Raw genomic sequence first — 18,302 nt, 5'->3', positions numbered from 1 at the left:
CATGTTAAAAAAAAAAATTAAGTGGACATTGAAATAAACTGCTTCTGGTCACCTTACACTATATTACAATTTTCTGCAGAAATCATGCAAAATAAAAAGTAAATTTTAAAAGAGACTACATATTAATTTGGTCACCTAAACTATATCGCTATAGTCATATCTACCACCCCCCTGAGTTGATTCAACCCAGTAATGACCACATCGCCTGAGTATCAAAAGTTAAATCGATTCAAGCTCAAGAGATGAATCGATCTCAGATGACAGGAGAAGCTATTAACATCAAATATTACAGAGCCATACATTGTTCAAACAAAGTTCAGCCACCATCTTACCAAAAAAAAAAACAAAAACAAAAACAAAAAAACAGAAAAAATGGCTGCTTGGCAATAAATGACGTAATGGCACATAATACAAATTTATCTGAAATGATTTTTTTTAAGCCCTTGTCGTAATTGATTTTTTAGTTTGGAGGTTTGTATTAGATGTACATGCAGATGTTTGGCTCAGCTCTCATAAAGGTGTATAAATGAGATTTTTCACCCACTTAAATCACCTTTTTAAAATAAACTTTTGACATCACTATTCTTTACTTTGAAGGTTTATATTAAATGTATATGCAGAGGTTTGGTTAATATGAAACAGGTGCCACTTCTTGAGCATTCATTTAGCATGGTCCTGGATCGATTTGACTTTTGTTGGGATGATGTGGTCTTGTGTGGGAAGTATGGTCATGGTGGGGTCAGTTTGACAGGAAGTCTGAGAGCTGTATTTCAACATTTAAATAAATGAACTTGAATTTGTAGGTGCATGAAATCATGGTCCTTGGAATGAAAACAGACTGGTTGATCTTCTTACTACAAATCCTCTCAGTAGCGACCTGATTTTGGTATATTTTAGCAAGTCTTAATAGGGAAGTTTACTGCATAACCAACACAAGAATTATGCTGTTGCATGAAATTTTCTTCCCTACACAATTTCTATGCCTGGTTTAATGTTATAGCTCTTTCTTATATATTGTTAACACTCTTGTAGCATATGAAAAGTAAAATGCCCACTGCATTCATTATATAAACTGTTCTGTGTAGCTTAAAGTGATATAGGAATATGCAAAGAACTCAGCTTTTGCCTTGACAAGAGTGCAAGCTTACAAGACATTTAGAATGACTATATGAACTTGCAGACTGATTGTATTAACATGATGCCTGAGAAATTTTACAAACAGTTGAAAGTTTAAGGCAGTATTAAAATATGTATAAATCTGATGGATGTCTTGACAGGAGAGTGAGTTTCTGAAGAAGGTTCTTAGCATCCCTTGGACACTGTCCACTAGCCAGCAGCCCCAGCAGCAGATAGCTTCAGCCCCTGACTGCAGTCATCCAGACTTCAACGACATGGTGAGTGTATTCTGTTGTAATGTATGCCTGTTGAGGTATGAGTGCAGCTTCCTTGGTGTTATTCTTTTTAGCATCAAGGAGAGTGAACTCTGCTGCAAGCAATAATAACTTCACTTTCTGTGGTGAGTATTTGTAGTAGTGTTGACATTACCTGGGGAATACAGCTTGGAGAATAAATCAGCTCACTGACTACAATGCGATTGAAATGATTTATCAAAAAACTACTAAACCAGCACAACCAATTAGGGGTGCAGGATTCCATGTCTAAGGCTGGAAGAGATATATTCTAAGTGGTGGTCACTCTAAGGGGTAGTGTATACTGGGTGTAATTTGATATAAAGTGCATTGACACCACAATACAACATTTAAAATGTTGTACTGTGTTTACGGCATCCTTCTTTCAAGATTTGCTAGACTAGTAAGTTAATATTATGTATATCAAGATATCAAAAAGTAGTTGGGAACGTAATGCTGTTGTGAAAGTATATCCTTTAATTACGAGTACTTGGTCTGATCTTACACTCTGATTTTTTTTTTTTGTGTTTTGAGATTAATGGAGAGCAGATATTTTAGTTTTTTTATTAATGAAACTGGTTCAAAAATTTATGAGATTTTTGTGCAGGTGTCACCTGGAGGTGGCTTTGGTCCTGTGTCAGACGATGGTTATGGTGTGTCATACATGTTGCCAAATGATCAGCGCATTTTTTTCCATGTTTCCTCGAAACGTTCACAGCCAGCAACTGACTCCAGTAAATTCATGGCTCAGCTGTTCCAGACCCTGAAGGAGATGCGTGAACTTTTTGATGAACAGTCTTCCACACAAGCCTAACATTCATTGTTCTTTTCAAGATATGCTGTTGCTCAGAGCTTCTTTGCCGACTGCCCTTTACAACTCAGGGCTATCAGTGACATTTTCCAAGCATATTTTGATTCAGATTGTTTTACTTGTTATTTAAGTCATAGTTAGTTACATTTGGGATGATGAAGCTGTAGAATTAAAGTCCTTTTGAACTTCTCTTGAAGTTGCAGCATTGTACTTAATATCTGCTCTACAAGAGGATCTCCATGACATACCATATGTCAGGTCAATGTGCAGACCATGTTTCTGATCAAAGCGCTTTTTGAAGGGATCAGATTTCTGGGTAAATATGTGATTTGCAACAAACTTTGGTCATGAAAGACCTCACTCTCCATGAAAAAGCTGATCATATTGCACGGGTTTATATGCAGGTAGATTTAAGGAAGTATAGTTCTCTATAAATAAAAGGAATGGCAAAAACAAGTGGAGAAAGTAAAAGACCTGCCAAGAAGTCATCTATTTATTTAACATTTATTGAATACAACTGTCAAGGGTTATTTTTCATTAGGGTGGACAAGTCTGATTCATCAGTTAAAGCTTGTTTTTTTTAAAAAAAACTGGGAATTGTGGTAGCATTATTTATAATAGTGAGGCTTTTAAAATAAAGTTAATGGACTTCAAGACTTGGGAAATGGTTGTTATTTTATAAACAAGATAAACATCGCAACAAATTAGAACAATATTAGATTCTGCGCTTGGTAATTACAGGGAGCAAGGATGTTAAAATTCATTTTTTACTGGCAGATAATGAAATGAAAAAAAACCCCAAATCAACGACAAAAGAAAAAGGTGTTCTGTGTCATTGACAGATTTTTTTTCCAGTATTTAATGTCTTATATTATCATAAAACAGCAAAGAAAAGAAAATACCATAAAGGTTTTTAGTGTATGAATTTTGTCTCCGGACATTGCTTCAGCTTTCATATGGGGAAGTTTCATATATATTTTACATTTTATTAACTTAATGGATGAAGTGCAAATGTTTTAGCTCTTCTTTTGTTTGGGTTTTTTCTTATTATGACAGAAAGTTATGGATTATTCTTATATGCAGCAGCAAAATATATGAAACAAGATGCACATGTTAAACATTTTATAGATTCTTATGCTTGTTTTCTTTTTGGCGATGTGTGACAATGAAAATTTTGAAGCATTTTAATCCATAACCATTGCATGTTGATTGCAGATTCAATGCAAGGAGTTTTCTCCTCGTTTTACTTTAAAACAAATTTTTTGCACTGTTTTTAGGATTCTTGAACATGATCAAACACTACTAGTCACAGCACTTTTAAATGATCACAGTGCTTTGTTCATGACTTTTTACTTCAAATGATATTATCAGAGCTTAAAATTATTTTTGAAATGTAACACGCATGCTGTATTTTTCTATAATTGTAATTTAATGGCTGTAGCTTTACTCATCAATCATAAATCTTTTAGATATGGTGGCTTAGAATATGTTACAGGTGTACATTGAAAGCTTGCCAACTAGTACAATGCACTTTTACTGCATAAAGATGGGAAAAACGGTTATCTGATTCATCTGTGATAGAGTGGGAGACAGAATTGTGAGAGACAGTAAAGTTAGTTTGTGTGGGAGGTGTACCAAGTAGATGTTTTTACAGGTAGTGAACTGTATTAGAGGTTGAAATATAAATGATGATTATTGCTGCATGATTCTGCATGGATTGAATATTGTAGATTAGACTTTGTGGCACATGTTTACATTATTAAAGATTTATAGCCTTGGTGAAACCGGTGAAAATGACTTAGGCCAGTTTTTCTTTATGTGTCTAAGTACTGCTTAAAATTTGATTACTTATTGATTATTTAAAAGATATTTATCTAGTTGAAAAACGTGTTTGAAATGCTGGCAATGTGTTTGGTAAAAATTTTTTTAACTTATAAATTGCTATTTCTTTATGGATCAAATTTTTTCACTTCTTGATGAGGATGTCAGTATTTCTTGTTTGATTGTCAAACATAATCCATGTGCTTGTAATGGTGTCATCTTGAAGTGGTCATCAACTTAAAACAAAAATTAAGCTGCAAAATCATGGATAAGCGCTCTTTGTTCTTATTCATTCATGTATTATGATTTTATTGTTGTTGGTACGACAATAATGTTTGCTTAGAAAACCAGGTACCTTCAACTGATATGCTGAGTACTTATGACAATCCATTATGATTTATAAAATAAAAATAAATAAAAGCCGTGGTCACACAACTGATCTAGAGTTGTTTTGGAGCTTTGTGCGACTGAGGTGAGAACCGAGCATCATCTTATCACACTATAATTGTGTCCTTTCTCCTGAACTGTGGTTAAGTTGTCCCTCACTACCAGGTTGGGGTGGCGACAGGACCTATAAGCCTCAAGAGGGACCACCTTGAGCTGCTGGCACCTTAAACTCTGAAATTGTGGCCTGTCCAGGGCACAGTAAAGCAGGCATGAATAGAGCAAGAGGCTTAAAAGGAAAAAGAATGATCAAAGAGGTCAAGTATGAAAAAAACAGACATTCCAGCAGCCGATCGAACATCATGAGAGACTAAAAGTAACTGGCTTCTTGGAACTATAAGGCTGTAAATAAGATTTGTAATATCTGGAGCTGAGTCATAAATTTCTTAAACACATTACAAAACATGACTTTCTCCTAGGTCTTTCTACTACAACGACATTGCTTTGTTGATCCTTGCAGAAATAGTACAGGTTATTGGTGTGCGTTTTTCAGTTAACTTTAGGTATGGGTGGTGTTGGGGCCCGAAGTGAGTGAAGCAACATATGCTTCTTCTGCCTCAGTTAAAAATAGTTAATAATTTTAGGTATGGGTGGTGTTGGGACCCGAAGTGAGTGAAGCAACATATGCTTCTTCTGCCTCAGTTAAAAATAGTTAATAATTTTAGGTATGGGTGGTGTTGGGACCCGAAGTGAGTGAAGCAACATATGCTTCTTCTCCCTCAGTTAAAAATAGTTAATAATTTTGTGGAAGAGAAATTGAACTTTGAAGGGTAACGTTAAAGCAATGTGATTTCTGTTTATTTGAAAATACTTTTAGATTAAGTTTAAAGGAGGGTTGTCAAATATATGAAACTTGAGGAAAATGCAATAAGAAACAATAGAAATGTGTTTCAATAAGCTTTTCATTTACGTAGATTTGTGCTGTTGTCGCCCCTTCCTTGTAGTGTCTAGATCGGCAGCCCTTCCCCCATCTTTGAGAGGAATCTTATCAATCTTATCACAAAGCCTCAGAAATCATAGGAAAAGGGTCTAAAACAAGGATCGAGCTTTGTCATTGTCCGAGCAAAAAGAGAACAAAAATTACGTATACGTACTTCTGTCCGACATTGTGACCCGACTGTTCATGCTGCATCTTATAAAACACACAAGGCAACACCTTTATATGTACATCTTGTCGTGAACAACGATCACAAGGCGATCTACGTTTGTTAAACTTTGGTATGTTTACTAAAGTTATTTAAACAAAATTTATTATTTACACTGTTCTTGAGTGCAATTTTTAAAATCTTTGCAGCGGAGACAATAATTCACTATTTCATTTCTGAAATAGGTTGACACTCCTAATATTGCCATACGCATGGGGGGAAGCGAACCCCGGACTTTCTAAACTATTTATAGGCGTGTTACTCGAGAATAGATCGAGGCCTGCATTCGCCCACATTTGGGGAAATAGTATCTTGCACTGCGCTTTCTGCACTGCAATCACTAGAAGAAAAAAAAGTGATACCCTACCTGGGCTTAGCGTGTTTAAACATTAAAGTAACCCGGTCTTGCCAGTTTTACATTGTTTGACGAAATGCTGTTAAACCAAATGCGATGGAGTAAGTTTTTTATGTGCAGGACCCTTCCACTCGTCAACTCATTGTCACTGGAAACATGTTGCTCCTGCTGCTTGCTGCATCCCTGCCGCTGTGCTTCGGGTAAGAGCTGATCGGGTGTCACGTGTGTGCTCACGGTTAATTATTGGTGCTGGTGATGCTGGTGGAACGGATGGCTGCGATGGTGCAGTCGTGGGACACAAAATGTACCCAGTTATAATGATTTGATCACGGGGGCACCAGGACACCGAGAATTAAACTAGAAAGTGAGGCAGCAGCCCAGATTGACCTTATATCATCCTTGAAACGGACTAGCATCAGTAAATTCTATAACTGTCCGCCACCCAGTTAGCACATTTTGTGATTCAGGAGGTACTTGTTAATGTATTTAAAAAAACTATGCCGACTGTCTAGTGGGGTGCAATATTTTAAAGTTTCAGTGAAAGAGAGTATTTCCAAAACAAAAATCTGCTTGAATAACCGCCTTCCGTTCTCGAGATACAATCATCACTATACACAGTGAGGTCAACAGTAGTATAGACAGATGAATACGTTTGTATTGTGAAAACTACATCCAGTTGAAGAGCTGGGACCATATAGGCGTATGTGGACAAAAGTCACAAGAGAGATAAATGAAGGTAGAGGGAGAGCATTAAATCATCACTATTCAGGCTTGATTACAGAAAATAAAGCATTGGAGGGGAGGTAAAGGGAGGTTTAAAAGTTGCCATTTTTGAGATAGTCAAGGAAAAGTTCGTCCTAATTATTTCAATGTCTTCGTCACTTTAAAAACTCTCTTTATCTCTAAAGACCCAGGATATCATGTTCCAGTTATTTCGGACTTTTTAACCGATTGTTTTCCCGACAAGTGTACATAAAGTCAGGATATTAAATAGCCAGATCAAGGATGGGCGGACACAGATAATCGCATGTTATCTGAACACTGAGGGGAAAAATCAGAAAAGCCATAGTTTATTGAGTCTGCTTCTTTTGCTTTGTCATTCCATGAAAGTGTAACGACATGGAGTCAAAACAATGAACATGTACTCTGTTATTTTTTCACCTTCCCCATTACCTTTCCACATTTTGTCGTCTTCCTTCTCTTCCTTCTTCCCCCTCCACTTTCTTTTATTAGTACAGTACTATGTCGATAACTTCGTCTTGATAGATTCCTGGGATGTCCTGGGATGACTCATCAATCCCCAGTCAGTGGGGTAGGAAGATACTGGCTTTCGGAGGGAGGGGGTCAAACTCCATGCTGACAGTGAACAACGTTCGCATTCGCACATTATGAAAAATAGAAAGAACAGGTGTGCAGCCATGCATACACTCGCACGTGCACGGTGGTAGCATCACAAAAAATGTGCTTTTAGTGTTAAACGACAAGCAACACTTAACAGAAACAAAACTAATTGAAAAATGACTCGCTCAGTTATCCCAATCGCCAAAAAATTATGTAATATTCAGAATAAAATAAACTTTATAATCACATTCACAGTTTGCAAGTCAGTGTGCTAAAAAAACCCACATGAGTTTTGTAGTAAAGTAGTGTTTACTTTTTCCTTTCTTTAGATTGAGGACTAGATGTAAAAAAGTATAACTATTGCTTAGTCTGATACCATCGTAAAGAAAGATTTATCTTTGTCATTTTTTTCTCTCTCGGTTCCTCTACCTTTTTGTACTTTGTGAAGAATAACATCTCAAGCATTGAGCAAGGGTCATAAAGATGTTCTTGCCCCTTCAGTATCTTTTTGAGGGTACGGCTGTCCCCCTTGCCCCCCTCTCCCCCTTAAGCCATAGCATGCAGTGATGAGCGGTTCAGATCTCGTCTCGGGTCTTCTGTTGTCTCTCTGTATGTCACATCTGTTTACAGGGCTGACTGCTTCGCCGGAATTTGCAGGTGTGAAAGATTCCTGCTTGTTATCAGATAGCCAAAGCTAATGAAGATAGAAATTCGTTCGCTGTTATGATTTTTGGCCTGTAATATGTGTTAATATCTCGTGATCTTAGGGCAGAAGAACATCATTACCCTAACGTTACCGACGCCGTGCATATCCTGTTTGAGGACGCCGATCGCAGCGGTGACGGGATCCTGACTCTCAGAGAGTTTATCGACAGCTACTAGCCTACGACCATAACAGTGAGTAGTGTTTAGTTTTCCCGAGTCTGTAACGATACATTTTCAGGCTCACGAGTTTGTGGTGACTGTACTGATACTGTTTCAACCCTGAGTCCTTCATCTCTAACTTCGAGCTTACATGTTATTGTCTAAGTTTCCGAGGGGAACCCGACATTTCATCTGTCCTACCCGTCTGTATGTTTACTGGCTAGTGCCAAAGGTGAAAGACATTCTACTGCTAGTGTTACAGAGAGCGAAAGTTTTTTCTTGGACCAAATTTACTGTCTAATATCCAAGATCAAGGACATTGCTGGCCGTGTTTCAGACGATGACAAATTTCACAGACCGAGTTCGCCAACTACACTCAAGAGCTGGCGCCGGAGCTGCATGGCTAGAGAAGGCGCTCTTCACGCTCTACGACTCTGACCACGACCATCGCTTGGAGATGGGCGACTTCGTCAGGTTTTATGAGGCCATCGACACCTCTGGTAAGTAGGCGATAGACCACAGACTGCTCCTAGTCGTGGGTCAGTGTCACGCTACGTCAGGGATGAGTGAACTATGGATGTCTTTGGACCGGCTAATGTGAAGTGCACTTGCTTTCCTTTTTTTTAAAAATTCAGCCTAGGTTAATTTGATTGAAATTTAATTTATGAAGTACAACAGCGTTGAAATCGGCAGTCCGTAGCATTCTAACACAGACAAAAAACAAAGATAACAAATAACATGGCTGACATGTTTGATGTGAGCGTTAGAGAGCGGCTGCCTTCAAAGGAAAGGCTGGTTTTAAAGTTTTATTGTGAGCGAATTCAAACAGCTTCGCTTTACACAATAACTTCGGTAAGAGAATGCTGTTCTGTACTCATCTGTAGTCCATTCCATTATCACTAGGTTTGTTGTGTAGTCACCTGGTCTGGGTTGTTGGTATTTTACCGGCCCGACTCATAGCTTACCATTTTGAGACCTGCTCGCAAAAAAAGAAAACTGTTCCCACCCCTGTGCTACGTGTTGGTATACGACACACTGTGTGTCGGGTATGTGTTGGGTGTGCATTGGGTATGCTGTCGAGGTCTAGGACAAGTTGCGCTTGTGACACTGAGTGTTGCTTCTGACACAGGGTGTTGTGTTGGTAATGAGAAGAAATCCTTGTTGGGACATGTAAGGTCAGTGATGGAAGTGTAGTGCCGGTAGTGGACATGAATGCGACGTTAAGTGTAGTTTCTGTAATGCAAGTAATGGTAATGTATGTTTAATGATAGAAGTGTAGTAATTTCTGTGCTTGGCCAGCAAAAATATCTGCTCGTTTAGTAAAGCATACGTTCGGTTAACGAGCAGCCTGTTAAATATCCTGTCTCATCTATAAGCAGGCTTTCATCAGCATCAAGTGACACCTTTCTTGTGTCCTGTTTAATTCAACAGGTAAGGACCACGTGACTGAGGACCAATACAAAGCCTACTTTATCACGGTAAAGATTTTGAATCATAACTACCTTTGGTTCCGAGATCTCGGTACCTAGCAGATATCCTTTTAAAACCGAGGATAATTGTTGATGGAACCAGAAATTGTGTAGTCGACACATTGTTTGCTGATGTGACTCTGCAGTCTCGAGAAGCCATTGCACATGAATGGAAGAAGAATATTTCCCCTTAACTTTCTGTTCTTTCGCCACTACTCTACCTTTCATCAATTCTCTCTGCGGTCCTTGGCATTTACAGACTCTACAGACAAATTCACAAAGCACTGCATCAAGCTCTTTGGACGAAGATACAACTATATAGTGACAAGCGAGGCAAAGTTACATATGCCGTGAAGACTATGAATGTATGGCTCATGCTGTATTTCCCGTTTGCAGCTATATCGTCAGTTGAGTCGTGTGCCTGACATTATTGGATGAGTTCATTCAGCGTTGATGGTTCTACTTCCCCCACACTTCCAGAAAAATCTCACTACTGTTCATCTGGATGATACAAATCAACGCTTCTTGGAAACTAAACTGTCTTCACATTAGGATATGAACATTGTATCACTTTCAGAAATAAAATCTCATGTCTGTGGTAATGTATTTTGTTTTTAATAATTTCCTTCAGCTACATAAATACTTTCAAAATACACATAAGCAGATTTTAGCTGATTTCTGAGACAGCAAGAAAAATAATTTTACTGATGTCATTGAAGAGGTATCATCTAGGTCGGTCAGCCAGGAATATGATATCAATGAGATCGAGATTTGCGAGGGATACGGTTGGGGTGGGGGAAACCAAGAAAGTGTTTCCGAGCTGGTCTGGAAAAAGAGTAGGTAAACCAATTTCACATTATATAGGTTAGCAACAACCACGTAGTCACAACAGTGTAAGACAATAGCTTCCGAGTGAATGTTTGCTCTTTGATAGGGATGGGATAAGGTTGGTGGCGGGAAAAGGGATAAAACTAATCTTGCTGTCGAGTAAATGTAACCAAACAAAAGTCAAACGCAACTTCATAGATTATCATTCACGTACCTATAAAATCAGAAAAAAATAGTAAGGTATGTAACATCTCTCACAACATAACGACAGGACGACATTTACCTATTGTAACAGAACTTGCCTTGCATCGTATCAGTTTTTATATTTTTAAGTCTCTAGTTGAATGCTTCGTACCCCTTGTGGACTTTCTAGCTCTCCAGCGACACGTTGACGTAAGGATGTTCAGAAGCAGCACCTGTAGGTTCATGGCTGTCCATCCCTATTTGTGAAGCAGAGGGTTCTTTCAGCGTCTCGCTGTCGGCGTCTGAACTGTCCAACTTTCCGTTCTGTGCTTGGAGCTCCCTCAGAGGTTGTCCAGGAAGGCGGGTGCGCGCTCGTGCATCAGACGGCGATGAGCCAGCAACATGAGGCCGACGCCAAAGGAGTAACCCACCAGCAGCATGACGATGGCTAGACCCACCACGGCGCCTGCAACATGGAGGCAGACGACGCCATCTACAGTCACCATATTTAATACTCAACCTCATGTCGAGGAAATGAATACAGGTTTTTGGATCCCAACCCCTCGTTCGTCAATTTATTGTTTATAAATGTGTCTAAAGGTAGTTTTTGTTTTTGTCCAGTGCACATCACCGGCAGGTAATAGCTTGACCTGCTTACCCTTGCTATAAGAAGTGGATGATGCTTTAGGACTTGGTTTTGCTCTCTGTACACTAAGGCGGAGGTCGTCGCGGCTGGAAGGAGGCTGATCACGTGGTGGTCTCTGCTGTAGAGAATGCTGGTGGGGTGGAGGGGGTGGCGCTGCCTTAGGATTCGGGGTAGGTGCCACGCCGATGGAGACTTTAGTAGCCTTGAGCTGTGCTATCTGCGGTATCATAAAGTGTAAAATAAATTTCTCTCTCACACACACTGTGTGTAGTTGCGGGTAATAACGAGAGGGGTATGAGAACTGAGCGACTAATTATTTATCGTTTACATTTCAGCTCAAAATCTATTTCTACCCCGACTGCCACATCAATACCAATCGCCATCACCGATGATATTGTCATCAACATTACCACAATGATAGTCCCGCCTCTAAGAAATGCATCATAATAGCACCCGCAACTAACCTTTTGACCATTTGCACTGGCACCGAGACAAAAAGTAACCGTTGTTAATTGCACTTTGCAGCCTGTCTCCCGCCTCTTGAAGAGATGCTTCTGGTTCACTTTGCTGGACATCGCCGGCGATGGGCGCTTGGTCAAGGAGCGAGAAAGACACATAGATGTTGTTGCTGTCGTAATCCACCTCAAAGAAGAAAACAAACTTTTATGCTAAACAATTTACAGGCCACCTTTTCTATAATCAAAGTATCAACCCTACTATAATGCTTTATCAAAACAATTCTTTATTTTTGTAAACGTTTCCATGGTATATCAATATAACATAATATAACCAGACTGGAGGGGGCTAAGAGGGAGAAGGGGTTAACAGGAGGTCGAAAGTGTGTTGTTACTGGGCTCAGTGCATGATCCAACAGTGTTCTTACTCATGTACGACACAAAAGAATCATATGCTCAATGATGAGTGAAGACCGTGGTGTGGATTTGTGTCGTGGACATACCCTTGTTCTTGCCACTCTCAAGTAGGAGACTTGGCAGATAGAAGTTGTGGTGACGAGGAACTGGTCCCTGAAGTCCGTCAGACTAGGAGCTACAAATATGCTGTAGTTTCCTGACAGGATTGAAATATCTGTTGTTAGTGAGCACCCCGTTACTCTAACTTAATATTTCTAAGAGCTCTTTGCTAGAAGTGAAAACTTTGTTCCATTCTAGATGGCAGAGTTGGTTTGCAATAGTTTACGCTGGAAACATTCATAATAGGACATGAACATGCTATAGAACCTGTCTTTTCAGCAAAAAATTAAAATATTATAAGTAGTATGACAGTCTGTTTGTCTGATGCTATTATAGGATTACTGATGAAAAGGCTTCACCTGGAAATGTCACGATGTACTCCACTCTATGAGTCTTGTTGAAGCAGGTGCTAATGTCAAAGTCCCTGTTGTTGAGTTCACCCTCTCGGTAATCGTAGATGTGATAGATGCGTTCAAAAGGTGGCTGAATAGGGGAAACTTAGAATAACCGGAAGTCCAGGAAATAACATCTCTCAATATCAATAAGATAAATTCATTATTTAAGAAAATGCAAGAACAAGAGCTAGACATGACAAAATAAGTTTATGTCAGGACTGGACGAAGACAATAAGACCCAATGAAATGTGAATCTCGTGTGAAGTGTTTGTGAACTGCCGCAGCGAGGAAGCTTGGCGGAAAAAATGAAAATATCGTGTTTCCTCTAAAAGAATGAATGTTTCTTTTTTAATTTTTGCACCAAAAATAGATTAGGGCGGATTTTCAGGGAATGGCTTATTTTTCATGTACATTCTGGAACATTGTCATAACTCTCAAAACCTTAAATTTCCGGCCTAAATTTTTTCCTGTTGAGCCATTGTTCGCTATCCCTTGTATAGTCATTATTTGAAGTATTAACGTAGTAATATTATTTATTGATTTATTAATATAAATCCGGCCGTCTGGCTGACGATGTTAAGTAGAGTTTATATGGGACAGCATCCTGAAAAATCCATTGAAGTCTTATTTTGCGTTTAGGTCTTATTTTCGGGAAAGTGCGGTAGTAAGACTCACATCAAAGGCCTGGGCGGTGATGCGCAGCATGACTGGTAGAAGCGCTTCGTATTGGTACCCGGCCAGCTCCAGCCAAGCTGCCTGTACCACGTGACACGTCAGGCGCCACAGCGACAGCGGGAAAAAACAAAACAGCAAAACAGGAACATCATTTTTTTGTAACGGAAAGAGTTCAGAGAGAAAAGGTTAGTTTGTAATCTTGTGCTCTTTAGCATCTTGCATACATACTGACGATGAAGCAGTAATTAAATCCAGTGTGCCTTAAAGCATCTAAGCCTGGTGGTCGTCAGGGGGAAGGAGCTGTAAGTGGCTCAACATGTCTGCGAAATGGAAGGCGGGGCTCAATCCTGTACATAGGTTGCTTGTTACCTTCGTTGATAAATCGGGTTTATATAACTACTAAAATGACGACAACGATGATAATGGCACTGAGTGCCAATGCAGTGCACATAGTAACTGACCGTAGCAAAGTACCACTCCCAGTGTGTCTCGAAAGGTTGGTTTGCAGGCCAGTCATCCTTCACCGACACCCACACATCGCAGTCGATGTCTCGAGCAACGCGCTGAAATTCCAAATAGGATATACATATGTATGTAAAGACACTCACACATACACACACGCACGCAGGCACGCTTCCAGAGCTCCGGTCCCCTACCCCCGACACAGATATCTTATAAGACATGCAAAAGATAACACTAAGTTTTGCTATGAACATTCTGCGGGAACGATGTAGCTGCTCACTGCGTCGCTAGGCGCCCGATGAATGGTTAAAGGGAAAGCGGTCAGCTAAGCTGCTTACAGTTTATGACCACTTTAGCTGACTGCTTGGCGTTAGCCATACTGCTACAGCGCCTGTGCACGAGGCCCATGATCGTTCGCAGCCCGCAGATAGGCGACCAGTTGGTAAAATCTCATTCCTGTGTGCGCGTGGCTGCACGTGCATGCATTCCCCGCTTTATCAGTGCACGGTAATCACCAAGACTACATCTCCTAGAGAAGACCAAACAAAAGGGACTTGCTGCATTCTGTCTGCTCGATCCGAGTCGCCCACTGACCTGGCCGGCATACGTAAACTTGTTGTTGAAACTGAAGAACTCGCGCTCGTTTTTCATGCGCACGTGCACGGAGTCAGCGGCCGTGGCATCGGCGCTGAGCTTGGAGATGGGTGTCACCGTGCAGTTGCCGAGAACAGTGTCCATGATGTAGGCCACTCCTGCACACACGACGAAATGTGATTGGAAACAGCTCTAGCTTCGAAGGTGAGTAGCACTCCTTCTAATCTGTGTGCGTGTGAGAGTGAGAAGTCTGAAGTGTTGCTAAACGTTTTTTCTAATGGGGGACGACGTTATAGACTCTTGTAAAAAAAACCCTACAGAAAGGTTAGAGACTTAGTGGATGAACGTAAAGGCTTCAGGAAAACATGTTTCATTAAACATATAAATTTTTGATGTTACTGTATTATGAAAACACCAATGAATGACAGTGACAAATCAAATCTGTATTATATTCATGGGTGTGTCAAGCGCTCAGGGAATCATAAGATGATTCCACATTGACGAACCTTGCGATAGATGGTTAGCGGCAGTCAACAGCATCCTTACCTCCATCATTGTTGGTCAAACTAACCCGATCACCAGCACCAACAACCATTACCGCCTGCACCACTACAATTACCACTTACCTGTACGGAAGTCGTGTAGACGGCGAATCGGATTTGAACCGTAAGGAGACCCAGTTTCGGGCTGGTATTCGTACTCCGATACACGCATTTGTAGGTAGTAATACTCCTACGAAGACAGATCAAAGTCGTGAAACTTTCATAGAACAAACCAACGACATACTGAACTCTTTAAATGCAGAATTGGTCAAACACAAGCACGCAAAATGTATTTTTGACAAGCACAAAAATGTCTCCTCTCAGCAGCTGGCTGAGATATAAGTGATGTACATCCTTAATCAGATTAATTCTTATTTGAAAACGCAATAGACGGCATGTTGTAGTTATTTATAAGAGTCTGTGATAAGACAGTTACATATGCATATGGCCTCCTGTCAGTCTGGCAACCAAAAACCATATCAAAACCCCACACAGACCAGCTTGCTCCATTTTCTTTCAATTATTCCTACTCTATTCCGTGAGTGGCACTTACCGACATAAAGTTGATGTATTTTGTCGCCGTATCCACAATCTCCGTTCGGTAGCTGAAGTTGTCAGTGATGTTGGGCAGGGGCTTGGTGTTAATACGGTTTTCACAGTATACGCCCGGTGGAGTCTGAAAAAGAAATATGTAGCATCAGAAACACTCTTAGTTCTCTGAGATGACTGCTTGGCTTTAGTGCAGTTTTTGCAGCTTTGGTAGCTCGATAGTGCTTCCATCTAGGTAGGCCCGTTCTTAGCCCCCATTGGGCCCTAGGCATGTGCGGGGCCCTCCATGCCAGGATCGCCAAAAGCGCGGGGCCCTAGGGAGATGCCTCGCCTGCCTGCTCCTAAGCACGGTCCTGCATCTAGGAGTAAATCTCCATATGTGGGAAAAGGCTATGAAGAGAGAGAGAGATAACTGTGCCACGAAGCGTGATATGAGACTAGGACCTGATCTAGCTACAGGAAATGACGTAATCTGACCTCAAGCTCTGTAGCTGGGACGGAGCCCGGCTTGTATTCGGTGAAAGTGTACACGTGGTCAAAATCATGTGCGTTTGCGCCCCCTACTCTTCCGGTCACTTCCAGCCACAGTGGACTCTGAAGACCAATTGTGCTGGTCCAGGAGTTGTTGGCTGGAACACAGAGATGTAAACATATCTTATGTTTATTTGTTGTGTCTAGTCTCCCGCCACGATCTCGTTGAATGGTTTGTCGCGAGATGTATTCCTAACCCTTGTTGGTGTGGATCACAGAGGTCTGCGCACTTAGCGCTTCATCCTTCTGAACGTCTTTTCCCTGCCGCCTGTGTGTTCACGTCATCGTTGTATAGATCATCAGCAGGAGGGGGAAGACCACGTGCCCTATCCCTTTCCCACCACCACCCAGAGACACTCACCTGTGAAATACCAAGTAGCATTAAAGGTGGCATCCAAGGAATCCATGTAGATGCACGCTCGCCACGCTTCAGCAATCACACCGTCTGTCTGCAAGACACCCAGATAGAGTTCTGGTTGGGTCACTGCCATTCTGACACAGAAAAACAAACACACGCGTCACTTTCAAGTTAAGATCGCTTTAGTCTTTTCTTTTCATTAAATCTGTATGAAAATTTAGTGGAAAATATCAATCTCTGCATTTTTTGTCAGTCGTGAACTGCATTCCTGCTGTTTATTTCTCTCGTCCTTAAAAGCGTGTGTACATTTCGGCTTCTGTAACTACAGTGCTGTTGTCTTTTACATCTTGTAAACTACTAGCTAATGAAACTTCTTGCCAGCAGACACAAAGCATCCACTTGGCGTCTTTAAACAATAATGTAATTTACAACGTCGCCATTTTCCTCTGCTCGGGATAAACAATTTTAACTACAGCTGTTGGAAACAGAAAAGAAAATTCTTGAAATGTTTGTGATTGCATTGTCCTTTATATATATACATGTATAAATAAAGACTATAATTCAATGTAAAAAAAATTTACTATGCCACCCCTCGCTACTATGCCACTTTTTTGTGACTGTTAAAAGGCACAAGTTGTGAAATTCCTCGCAGCTGTACGGTCATGGCAGGTGGATGGAACATAGGTGGAATGGGTAGGTCAAGTCACGTGACAGAGGAGAGCGGGAGGGGTCCGACTCAGCTAGCGAAGCCGACGTTTCCACTCTTGAGCAAATAAAGCTCAACCCTCCGTCACTCTTTTGCTAGGTGGCAAGATTGACTGTATACTATAACTCGCCTCAACATCCTTTGTAGCACCACAAAAAATAAAAACAATAATACTCTAACATAACGCATACTTCGTCAGGAGAAGAACATAATCAAGTTGAGATTACAATTGACTAGACCGTACCAGCAATGACTCCTAGAAAAGAGTCATGAGAAAAAAACAGGGTCGACAATCATCACTGCAGTAACACTTTTGTCCAAGATGGACAACTCCCATCTGGCAGTCTGATGGAATTTTCAGATAAAAAAAACAAGAAAGCCTCCAGTGTTTTCTGCTTGCATCTCACGAAAAATATTTTTAAATGGTTGAAGAAAATAGTGAAAACATTCTTACTTTACTTGCTTTTATCATTTTCTAAATGGCTGACTTGACTGAAAAAGAATGAGGGATATTGATATAAGGATAAACAAAACTATATCTGTAATCATTACCTCCCATGAATGTCTAGAGATGATCCTTTAGAAGCTTCAATCGTATTTTTTTCCGACTATAAACAACATTTGGAGTAATTTATTGGCTGATATCAGTTTAGCTTTACATGTACTGAATCGCTTGGGAGAAAAAAACGCGTGGGCACACACACACACACGTTTGGAATGTATGATATTGGAGAAGAGAGGCACCTCGAACGCAGACGATAAACTTGCAGGTCGTCATACATTTTGTCTTGTATCTTTCAATGTTATCTCACCAAACCTGCACGAGTTTCGAGTTACTGCCCTCTACCTGAATGAGTCACCGACGCTGAAGATGTGCTGGGTACCGTTGGCGAAGGGACGAGTTCCGAAAATGAAGGAGGAATTGTAGGCAGCCAAGCTTGTGACCTCGCAGTCGATGTCATGGTGCAGCACATCTGTAGCATGACACACAACTTGAAGCTTACATCTCGTTTCAGTGGATATTTTTTACTTGAGCAACTCAATTTTTACATTTTATAAGTTTATAAGCCCTAATCTGTATGATTGAACCCTATATGGCCAGCGTAAAGTGATAGATTATCGCAATTAGGAGGATGGTACGCTACTCTTCCCAAGTTCAGGTGACTTAAAAACAAGAGTTTGTTCCCTTAGACTGCTATTCTC

At 40.5% G+C, this 18,302-nt stretch overlaps 2 protein-coding genes and 1 long non-coding RNA gene across 5 annotated transcripts in view; 2 read left to right on the top strand and 1 right to left on the bottom strand.

The window, feature by feature from the left end:
- LOC112556501 (carnitine O-palmitoyltransferase 1, liver isoform-like) overlaps positions 1-4,478 on the top strand; it is a 28,789-nt gene extending 24,311 nt beyond the window's left edge. For all 3 annotated transcript variants that reach the window (XM_025225571.1, XM_025225573.1, XM_025225572.1), the window contains exons 16-17: positions 1,278-1,394; positions 2,017-4,478. In XM_025225571.1, coding sequence (XP_025081356.1) covers positions 1,278-1,394; positions 2,017-2,223 — 324 coding nt within the window. In that variant the 3' untranslated portion in view covers positions 2,224-4,478. The remainder of the gene's footprint in view (positions 1-1,277; positions 1,395-2,016) is intronic.
- A 1,150-nt stretch (positions 4,479-5,628) lies between these two features.
- LOC112557988 lies at positions 5,629-10,213 on the top strand. The gene is made up of 6 exons (XR_003098047.1): positions 5,629-5,703; positions 6,106-6,185; positions 8,094-8,223; positions 8,528-8,690; positions 9,622-9,668; positions 10,056-10,213. It is a non-coding gene; the product is annotated as an uncharacterized LOC112557988 (long non-coding RNA).
- A 74-nt stretch (positions 10,214-10,287) lies between these two features.
- Positions 10,288-18,068, bottom strand: LOC112557987. The gene is made up of 13 exons (XM_025228164.1): positions 17,947-18,068; positions 16,397-16,527; positions 15,982-16,133; positions 15,509-15,631; positions 15,040-15,145; positions 14,414-14,571; positions 13,819-13,920; positions 13,358-13,438; positions 12,647-12,770; positions 12,275-12,384; positions 11,781-11,958; positions 11,329-11,533; positions 10,288-11,136 (listed from the first exon to the last, which is right to left on the bottom strand). Exons 2-12 carry the CDS (start codon positions 16,524-16,526, stop codon positions 11,511-11,513), a joined length of 1,287 nt encoding a protein of 428 aa, XP_025083949.1. The 5' UTR covers position 16,527; positions 17,947-18,068; the 3' UTR covers positions 10,288-11,136; positions 11,329-11,510.
- Positions 18,069-18,302: the final 234 nt, after the last annotated feature.

The sequence above is a fragment of the Pomacea canaliculata genome, linkage group LG2 (genome assembly GCF_003073045.1).
Source record: "Pomacea canaliculata isolate SZHN2017 linkage group LG2, ASM307304v1, whole genome shotgun sequence".
In the NCBI taxonomy this organism is placed as follows: domain Eukaryota; kingdom Metazoa; phylum Mollusca; class Gastropoda; order Architaenioglossa; family Ampullariidae; genus Pomacea; species Pomacea canaliculata.
Note: the sequence above shows the minus strand (reverse complement) of the source record. Positions and strands in the feature narration are given on the sequence as shown.

Bases quoted from the DNA above. Each gene is read 5' to 3' on its own strand.
- LOC112557987 (XM_025228164.1), bottom strand. From the start codon at position 16,526: ATGGCAGTGACCCAACCAGAACTCTATCTGGGTGTCTTGCAGACAGAC. The intron at 15,146-15,508 runs GTAAGTGCCACT...CTGTCTTCGTAG, and splicing joins AATACATCAACTTTATGTCG to GAGTATTACTACCTACAAAT. The intron at 12,771-13,357 runs GTGAGTCTTACT...TCCCCTATTCAG, and splicing joins TCACCGCCCAGGCCTTTGAT to CCACCTTTTGAACGCATCTA.